The 10,692-nt window shown below is 35.2% G+C and overlaps 1 protein-coding gene across 2 annotated transcripts; it reads right to left on the bottom strand.

The window, feature by feature from the left end:
* Positions 1-668: 668 nt before the first annotated feature.
* Limk1 (LIM domain kinase 1) lies at positions 669-9,385 on the bottom strand. 2 transcript variants are annotated; one of them, XM_076905219.1, is made up of 8 exons: positions 9,271-9,385; positions 8,445-8,559; positions 7,879-8,319; positions 7,497-7,589; positions 6,812-6,944; positions 6,502-6,737; positions 6,193-6,421; positions 669-6,121 (listed from the first exon to the last, which is right to left on the bottom strand). In XM_076905219.1, exons 1-8 carry the CDS (start codon positions 9,290-9,292, stop codon positions 3,854-3,856), a joined length of 3,537 nt encoding a protein of 1,178 aa, XP_076761334.1. In that variant the 5' UTR covers positions 9,293-9,385; the 3' UTR covers positions 669-3,853. The 2 variants fall into 2 exon arrangements, with proteins under 2 accessions (XP_076761334.1, XP_076761335.1); XM_076905220.1 differs by lacking the exon at positions 7,497-7,589.
* Positions 9,386-10,692: the final 1,307 nt, after the last annotated feature.

Raw genomic sequence — 10,692 nt, 5'->3', positions numbered from 1 at the left:
GTCGCGAATCGAAAGGAAGAAATATTTCATCTCATATTTCATCAATATTGTATATTAGCAGTAGCAGATATATAATTTTTTCTTACATTTCGCAAGAAAATGTTGAATAATTTGTGTAGAATGTTATAAATTCCCCTTCCTTTTAAACTTAGATTGCTTTTTCTAATACTTAGGGTTCACGAAGTACAGTTTAATATAAAATAAAAGAAATTAATCCTCACCAATTAACAAAGATGTTCTCATGATCGAAGCTCAGGGAGAAATAAAGAGTCAACCGAAATATTTCCGTTTAAGATATGAAAGCGATCGTGATTGGTCCAATTCAAACGCAACTTCTTTGAGAGCAGGTGCTACCAATTCCTTTAAAAAAAAGTCTAACAATTATTGTTATAAAATTCTCCTTTTTGATTAATGATAATTCAGACATACTAATCGTTTAATATAAATATTTAAAAGTATATATATTAAACGATTAGAGTACGCCTAACGGATGAAACTAAAACCAAATTATAAGAATGTTTTCACATCTGATGCTCCCTCTATAATTTGAATTTGAAAAATCTCGAACATTAAAAACTGAACATATACAATTGAATTTTAGATAGACTTTTTAAAAAAGCTTCTTTAATAGAATACATCATGTTAGGAAAATTAACATAACTTGCATATATTCTCAACCATTTATTTTTTCTTTTTTCTCTGTATTAGAATGTTAAACAAAATGACTTGTTCCCTAGTCACAGAAATTTCAACACGGAAAACGGGTCGAAAACGTCACAATTAACAAAGAGACTTGTAAAAAACGATAATCCATTTATAGTTTCTGGCGATTCAAAATGTTGAGCAATCGTCGGGACGAATTTCAGATCGTGTCAAAGAATGACAATACAACCTACCGAAATGCATGTTTACCTTATAAAAAATTATCGTTCGTCTCTTAACAAATGTGCAGTGTAAAGAACAACGTGCCTGTTACCCAATCTTCTTTTGAGCACACCTCGTTTTTGGTGCATCTATTGCTATTAATAGCAGATATAATGTTTTGCAGTATGGGGAAACAGATTCTCGAGAGAAATTTATAAGTTTCATTGTACTTTATACATTGCAAGAGCAAAATTCGTTAACACTTTGTCGATCAATTTGAGTCACATGTGAATTTAACGTGGTTTCAAAATTCAAGTACTGATGGTGAAGTATGCATATGCGACAGCGTAATCAGCACAGTACTTCTAATACACGGTGATTTTTGATGAAGCAATGATTTGAAAAAATAAATACAAATTTCTCATCCAGTATCTTCTCCCACATAAATTAAATCATTTCATTCTTAACCCTTTAATTTGTCACGAGGCCACACGAGTTTTGTATAATTCATTTCGTACATAACAAAGTGTTATACAAGACACGCTCTAAGGACGCTTGCATAGTAATGTACCAACTACTAGTAAATAGTAGTGAGTCAAGTAATACCATCGATGAATTCATTAATACTAGTAGTTCGTAGATTGTTATACAGAAAACCCTTGATCTTATCATATCCGTCATTATCGGGGTGAAGGAAAATAAGATTTATGAACACTCTTCGTGATCCCCGACATGTCGAACAGAAAGAGCATGACAATTTACAGAGACTATAAAAATAATATGCCTACCCATTCCGAAGGTCATCTTTTCTCTTCTTCTTTTTTTTACAAAAGTTTACAGAGTTTTTTTTGTGCCCGTCGCATGTCTATAAAGTCTTCTACTTGTGTACTACGGTATTCATAGATAAGCAACGATAACGAGATTAATATTGTTCGCTGAAAATCGTTCTACAACGAGCGCTACTCGTCGTTTTACACGTACGCGATTATTCATACTTTATTATTCGGTTAACGATTATTCGTTACGCGGACATTTTTTTAAATATATGTCCAGCATGTATAATCAATAATCGGTACTTTGAAACATTCAATCGAACATAAATTATTTTTGATTCAAATAGTTTGTTTGAAGATAATATTATCTAAAAATGTATTAACCAGAAAATTAATTCGAATGTTTCAAAAGTTTACACTGAAAGTTTTGCTAAATGTTTCCGTTTATACGTGCCGTTTTTAAACGTTTTTCACATACATATCCATTTTTGAATTACGATTATTCGCTTTTGAAATACAAATTTCACATACAGATTTATTGCACATATTGTCCATTGAAATTAGTAGTTAAAATATTACACCTTTTTTTGTTTTGTTAATACGTTATCGATTTAGTACAGCTTCCATCATACATATAGAAGAATAAGAATTGGGGTTCCTTTTCTCTCTGTAACAATTCATCAGTTTACGCCCACAAAATTTCTCAATTATAGACAGCTTCAAAACACTTTTTATCACAGATAATAAACATTTATTTGGTGTAAATTAATCAAAGTGCTTTCAATAACAATAGCATTGAAATTAATAAAATTTTTTCATACAATAAAAAGAATCTTTGTAATATATTACCAATTATATAAATGACAGATTGAGTGGCAAAGAAATATGGGTAACAAAGTGAACGAAATTTTAGACATATAAAGTAAAATTCATTATTTAACTTATGCGAAAAATATATACATATATTTTTTTAGTTTTTCCTTTTAATGAGACTCAAAATTCAATTATAAATCATTATTTAAATTCTACAACTCCATTTTTCACTCTACTTTAGTAAAATTAGGGAACATTCTTGCCTATGATTAGAATGTAATAGAATAGAAATACAACTTTTTAATAGTATCAAAAGAACTTTCATCTCTACATTATCAATATAAAGCTTTTGTAAATAGTGTTTTGAACATGATGAATGTTGGAATATATATATACAAAACTATATGTACATTTTTTTTAATATTATACACATCATACTACTTAATGATCATTTATATCTTTGCTACAGTGTATACAATATATTGTTTATCCAATCAATTAAAGATAAAAGTAGAATATGTGTGATTTTGCAATTTACAAATTATAGATAAATAAAAAATATAAATAACACACGCACATTAAAAGTATCGGAAAATATTTAATATCAGATAAGTGATATTTTATACGCAAATAACAAAGATATAACTGACAAATCCAAATTTATACATGTCGATAATCTGTACATGCACACTCCCATCATATATGTGGATAATATTTTACAGCATGATGTACATATATATCTAATAAAGAATATCATTTTTTTACATTCTATTCTACAAAACCGATTCTACAATAATGTTTACAACTTCTTCGATATAATCCCGTATTTTCAAGTGAAAAAAAGAACTAGAGATGCACCGATCCAGAGTTCCGTTCAGTGTTCCCGGGAATACATGTTTGAAAAATCGTTACATATGATCAGCGTGTTTCGTACACTATTTCCGCAAAACACGCATTCATTTTACCGATTTTGAATGCATCAGACACAATTCTGGATGGAATGCTTTCGTTAGTCTTATAAATTACTTAAACCCCCGCTCATGAAAACTACAAGGCAAGATCTTGCAGGAATGCGAAATTTTTGTGTGAGTATCTCGTACAAGCATCGCTTGCGCCATCCGAGAACATGTTTCAAACCCATTAGAGACTGATAGCAATGAGATTCATTAATACTGGACGTCAAATTGTTAATAATACTTTTCCTACGAGTTACATGATACTACAAACACGTTCGACAAAAAAAAAAGGATTAACGCTCGACGTGTACGAACCATTTCAAAGTTATAAAAGTTAAAAGAATTGAATTAACTTGCCAAATCTGAAGTTAAATATACAGAAATCAAATTAGTGAAGAGATTCGTTCATTTACAAACGTGATACGTTACTTGAGTTATGTGAAAACTTCATAAAGCTGTGCTTTCGATCGGCGATGCAGCTCGATTAGGCGTGCAACACCTTTCAGGAGTATGGCACAGATCCGGTGTATGGCTACCGTCTCTTAACTGTACAAAATCCAACTCTGCGAAAAAGTCACTTCTCATCGTACCAACCGCGCTGTCAGAACCAAAGCTATCTTGCCTGCACAGATCCACATTTTTGTAACATCCGGTATACTCCGACAGAGAATTGGGCATCTTTTCATCGCATATAACCTTCGTATCGATTACTGGCTTCTTAGTATCGTTCGATTCGAGCTTCGTACAATCTTGAATGGACGCATAGCAGTCTTTCTTGTTAGCTACATTAATCTCATTTCGCGCGTTATATGAAAGAATATCATCATTCTTGGAAAGGCTTGTGTTCGAATAGAGACTATCCGTATAACGAAGACCAGTATTATTCCTGAAACTTCCTTCTTTATGAAGATTCTCCTTCTGCAAGGTATTATATGGTGAATAATCTTTGTACATCTTATCTTTATGCTTCGGTGTACAGTCTAATACTGTAAGGCTCCCTTGCCTGGACAATATACTACCGATGTCCGAAACGTCACTTTCCTGCCTGATTATTCTGTCCTCCATAGACTCGTTTTTTACTGTTTCTCTGGAAGTATCAGCTAGCTTTAATTGCAATGAAGTACCAGCTTCGGTTTGACTCTTCTTCTGGGGCGAAAACGCACTCTTTGATGATTCCTTCGTGGGAGAAATCTTCGTTCTCCTCAGATAAGAGCCTGGCGATGACTTTGAAGTTTCACCTACAGTCTTCTTCGTATCGTTATCATTTTGACCGTCAACCTTACCATCCTTCTCTGCGACATTCATCGTTTTCCCAATTTGTTTCAAATAGGAACCAACAGAATTCCCGTCCAACATTTTGAACTTGCTCTCTAGCTTTGTTCTCGAATGACTACCGCCAACAGAAGGATTATGTTCATTGGACTTCTCCATCGACTTCAAGCTGGAATTTAAACTATTAGTCACCTTATACGAGCACTTATTATCAATAATATATTCGGGAGTATCCGACAAAGAACACGGACTCGCTCTGCCCACATATCGTATTTTTCCTATAGATGGTATTCGTTTTATGTCATATTCTGTATCGCATGCTGGTGACGATTCGTGCGGTCTGATACTTTGCCTCGGAAAGCAGGCAGAAAAGGACTCCGGAGAAATAACAATGTCTGGTTTTTCGATAGAAAGTTCCTTGGACCTCGAACTCTGTCTCGAGTAACGACCTGCATTGCTGGATGATTCGCTTGTTCTGCTGTTCTGCCTCATGTACCTCCCCCGTGGACTTATCACGTCAGGTACTTGAAGCGTGTTACTAGATACGATTTCCTCGCGCTCCAGCGTACTATCGTCGCAACCTCTATACGGTTTCTTATCCTGATGCACTTGCCCCTCTTTAATAAGTTTTAGTTGCGGCACTAGACTCTCTGGAGTTGTCGACTCACTGGTACTCGTGCTAGGCCCGGTATAATTTCTAATATCGAACTCAAGATCCGATGGCAATTCGGTGCCCATTGATAAATGTATCGCCAATCCCTGCAACCAGACTTGTATTACCTCGAACGGTGGCCTTTTATCGGGATTTAAATCACAACATAGAAATGCAATCGTGTAGAACATTTCTGGGCAACTGGAACAAAATTTTTCCTTAAATACGTGTTGATTCAGACCGAAATCTCTGGATCGCGGTAGATAATCAGGATCAGCATAAACTCGTCCGATAATCTCGCAAACAACGATGCCAAAGCTGAATATATCAACTTTCTCGTCGTATTTGTTACCGTTCATCATTTCTGGCGCCATCCAATATGGATTTCCAACCACTGTATACCTTTTCTTTCGCTCTTTTCTCGACGTTCTTGGTTCTCCATCGGAATGTCTGCTATACTTGCAATTATCAGGTGTATTGCCATTTTGCATTATCCTAGCCAAACCGAAATCGGCCACGACGACAGTCTTATCCTCACGTACGAGACAATTATGCGAATTCAAGTCTCTGTGAATGATATTCATGGAATGTAGATAAGCCATGCCGGCGGCTATGTCTTTAGCAAACGACGTACGCTGTTCCCACAGCAGGACTTCGTTCGTATCGTGCAGCAAAGCTCTAAGAGTTCCGCCAGCTATATATTCAGTGACCAAATGCAGTTTCTTATCCTTGTAGAGAACACCGATGAATCGGAGGACGTTATTATGGTGTAGTGAACGTAACACGGCAACCTGCAAGTTATGTATATTATCAGTCTATAGATATAGGATACAGAATAAAGAAATCAGTAATGGTGACTTACCTCTTTCAAAAAATTTTTTTGTGCCTCCTCGTCTACTCTATATAACTCTTTTAGCACCATCACTTCGTTGGTATCCCTGTGTGTAACTTTGAACACTTGCCCGAAAAATCCTGTACCCAAGAGCTCACCCTTCACTAGATCACTAGCACGGAATATTCTTTGATTCTTTGGCTCAACGCGAAACGATCTAGTCCTGCTTAAATCACACGTAGCGTTCGTTGCTGACGATCTACAAACGTATGAAAGAATAGACACATTTAATCGGCCATAATAATTACGGCAGTTTTCCAACAGCAAATTGATATGTACCCATCGAGCAGTCGTGACATGGAGCTGCTGCGACCTTTGTGCATAGGATCTCTCGTCCTTCGCAGTTGCCTGCTTCGCGTACCACTGATGTAACCTTCATCTCGACGTTTAAATAAACGTTCTTTATTGTCTGGACTAGTTCTTGGACTACTCGCGATGGACGTCAACATCGCCGCAGATGGCGATGAATACGATGGCCGTCGCGACACTGCGTCCGGATCATGTTCAATGGTTAACTAAAAAAGTAATTTGATGCGTTTGGTCCTACATTGATTATTCTTGGTTCGTTGGTCGGTAATATGATAGTCACCTGTAAAACTGTGTCAGAATATTGTATGAGATTTTCAATGCTCTCTATAGGTTGATCCTTAACTGGAGTTCCATTCACTTCAAGTATTCGGTCACCAATGTGCAAAGATATGAGATCACTGGACATGTTCAGTCTGTAATATGTCTCATATGAAATCTTTAATATTCAGAAATATATATCTTCCTTCTCGAACAAAACATGCAGAACTTTGCATGCATTTAATATATATTTCAATAATTAAAGATTAGCATAAAGAAACTCAGTAGTAGAACTATTCTCCATGTTCCTTTTCAACCTGATGTATCTTTTCCAAATCATTAAACACATAAAATGAGATACAATAGGAACAAAGTACAGAATGTGAAAGAAACAGGACATAATTGTGCTGTGGACATAAAATGATGTAGAAATACATAAAATAATAAAACAGTAAAGTTGAAAATAATACTAATGAAATATTATTTCTAGATGGATAAGCTGTCACTTCATCATGGATGATACATGCTTACATTCTATACAGCACATATTATGAGGTAAACAAATAATATTACACATATGGAAGGGCTATTTTGCACAAGGTACATATTTTTTGCGTGCGGTTAAATAGCGGATACTAATAGACACACATCTAGCTTGTAAAAAATATACAATCTCTAGCGCATATTATTTATTTGTTATGCTGTACCTATGATTAGAGAAGTGGCAGCATAGCCTAAATAGAACCTCCATCACAGAGGCCAGCAGCTTACTGATTTTTCCACGAACATTTCTCAATAACCTGCATATTTTAGTTCAATGTTATTAAAGGCTGCTCATCCATATACTTTTATTCTATTTTTATTTTTTAAATAACCACATTCATGCACACTGTTAAATATCATAAAGAATGCTACAATTATAACAACTTTATACAACAGCGGTACGAGTTTATCTTTGAAGTGAATTTTGCAGTTTCCCCATTTTGTACGTTTGTTTTAAAATTAAAAAAAACGTCAACACCTGTCCTACAGCAATAAATTTCATCTTCAATTGTTATCTATTAAATAAAAGGAAATTAATATACATACTCAGATATACGAAGTAAAGCACCATAATTTCGGGGACTAGGAGTTGTGTCTAATGTCAGTTTGATTCCTCTTTGTTTCTCTGGATCTGAAATGTTTGGAGGTATCTCGACTAGTCTGATGCTGTGCGGCTTTCTTGTGAACGGATGATTAGCTGTTCTGTTAATTGGCTGCATCTGTCTCTTATAGCAGTTCCCGCAATAGAGTTTGGATCTCTCAACCAGTGCGTAACTCTCTCCATCTCCAATGAAGGCGCCACAAGAGTTACAGGCAAAACATTCTGGGTGAAATTTGTGATCACCTGCCAGCATGACAGGACCCGTGATGATTTGACCGCACCCCTGACAAGCTTCCCCATAAGCAGCCCAATAATCATCTTTACAGAAAAGTAAACCGTCTTTCTCAAAGTACCATGAAGAAAGACCAACGTCGCATACTGAGCACCTAAAAACCCACAGTTTGATAAATAACTTATAAAATAACAATACAATATTTAACCTGCTCTTCAGCAACATCTATATACTTTTATATTATATAATATATTAATTATTTTTTATTCATATTATTACCGAAAACAATCGATGTGCCATTCTTGATTTAGTGCCTGTATGAATTCGTCTTCGTCAATTGCATTGAGGCATCCAGCACACGTTAGCGTTCCTCCACTTTCCCCACTTCCCAGATCTAAAAAAAACATCGAAAGTAAATGTAGTTAAACAAACATTATTAACCATGAAAATTCTGTCGTTCGTTTAATTCCACTTTTCAATTTCCTTGTTGTGACAGTTTTTTATGCGCTTCGTCCGTGTCCTTTATATTTACATTGGAACCTCTGTACACGCGTTTTTGCGTCGCTTTCGTACAAACGCGACAATAGAAGGTGACAGAAATTCTATGAAACATGAATTTTCGCGTATAACTTCGAGATAATCGTGATTACGAAAACAAACACAAAGCCGCATGAAAAACAAAGCACGTCAGAGAGGTGTAGTAGGAAGGAAACATGATTCACGGTTGACATTAGGTAAGCATTCGAAAAGTAATTATATCAACTAGATCCCTGGCGACATATCGCTCGGTTCTAAGACGATCAAGGATTGTCAATAAGAAAAGATGCATCACCAGAATCGCGAAGTGTTCCACGGAGCATCGTATCCTCGTTAATACACGATGGGAAAGATACAGTCCAAAGGAACGCGTAAATAAAGTCTCGTGAAGAGCGTGGGCACTTCGAAGGTAGGACGCCCACGCGACCCACGAAGGATCAAGCATACACAGGGAATCATCGATCAATTTCTTTTATTACAGGCACAACCCGAAACATTTATCATTCTACACTGTTAATTTCATCAGTTTGTCTGAAAATAACTTTCTATTTCCCCGAAAAAGACGTACCGTTTGACGAAACTTCATCCATCACAGCATCTAGGACTGACACACTCCCACTCCGCACTTTAGCCACTGAATATAGAGCGAGCAGACTCGGAATCTATTCTCAATGCGATGAACTCATCGTACAATGGCGGTAAATTTGATATTCATATATGAAAAACAATTTTAACATTAGTTCTTTTTGCTTAGCTCATCATATTATCTCTATTAGATAGAATTACAGAGATAATGTACAAATTCTATTCATAGTCACCAGAGTAAAGATGAAACTTATCTGTAGGAGGTAGTATGTTTATTTTTTACAATAGTTGATCTTTGATTTTAATCAATTTAACAGAGATATAATTTACTATTTTTTGAACATATACATTAAATTTTAGAATTGTCTGTAATATGTGACAAGTGCAAGTATATACTATGGACTGTTTAAAATTGTAAGCTTTCAAAAATACGTACATATATTTCTTGCAAACTTAACAGCTACTTCGGATTAAAATATACATAAGCAATGTAATACAGGCAATATTATCGCGTGGAAACATCAAAAACATGGAATATCTTATGTTCATTAGTACACTGTACCCTGGAAAATTCAGATTATTCCAAAATAAACCTACTAAAATCTTCACAGAATACCTTTCAATGAGGTAGTATTACATCATAACTTGTATTATTATTGTAAAACTTATTTATATAATAAATATATTGAGTGCTCTGGAAATCTTACTTTTCTGTACATGGTAGTATATCTTATGCAACTTATTAATTATACTATATTTCTTATGGTAAAGGAAGTAATCTTAAAAAATACTTTTGGAACATATTTAGTTATTTCAGGCTGGACCGAATTTTCCAGATTTCACTGTACCAATTTAAATGGTCAATCAAAGATTTTCAGGAAATATAATCTCGCTGAAGTATTCCTAACGTGTCAATGTGACATACTTGATCAATTGCACGCTTTCCCAGCTAACATTCTCGAGATATTTACAAAATTCGGATAGTCCTCGAGTCCAGCGACGACTTCCAGTTCTCTCCAGCCCGCATCGATTATTTACGGCCACCATGGGCCGTAAATAGCGGGCGATTGTTCTTAACATATACATTTACGAATAAAACTACATAGCAAGCTTACGTCTGAGTAATTTCAATCACAGTAAAAGTTGTGCAGGATCGTTGTCGCCTTACTTTTCCTAATTCTACTTCTCTCAACTTTTGGTCGCCTCTCAGAGTAATTAGTGGACCACATTCTTGAACCATTTAACGAAACAAATTGACAAATACAGTATTACAGAAAAATTAAAAGTTTATCAATACAAGAAAGAGTCAAGGGCATTTTAAGGTCAACCTCCTTTTTCGAATTCTATAATGTAACATGTACAGTTACCCGAGATTTCCAATGTGTAGTGGAGCGCGGTCGTTGAA

The sequence above is a fragment of the Xylocopa sonorina genome, chromosome 12, assembly GCF_050948175.1.
Source record: "Xylocopa sonorina isolate GNS202 chromosome 12, iyXylSono1_principal, whole genome shotgun sequence".
Lineage (NCBI taxonomy): Eukaryota > Metazoa > Arthropoda > Insecta > Hymenoptera > Apidae > Xylocopa > Xylocopa sonorina.
Note: the sequence above shows the minus strand (reverse complement) of the source record. Positions and strands in the feature narration are given on the sequence as shown.

Excerpts from the sequence above, each read along its gene's own strand:
- Limk1 (XM_076905219.1), bottom strand. The coding sequence starts at position 9,292 with ATGGATGAAGTTTCGTCAAACG. Across the intron at positions 7,590-7,878 it reads GCTTTACTTCGTATATCTGA|GTTATTGAGAAATGTTCGTG; the intron begins GTATGTATATTA and ends TAAAATATGCAG. Across the intron at positions 6,122-6,192 it reads AAAAAAATTTTTTGAAAGAG|GTTGCCGTGTTACGTTCACT; the intron begins GTAAGTCACCAT and ends CATAACTTGCAG.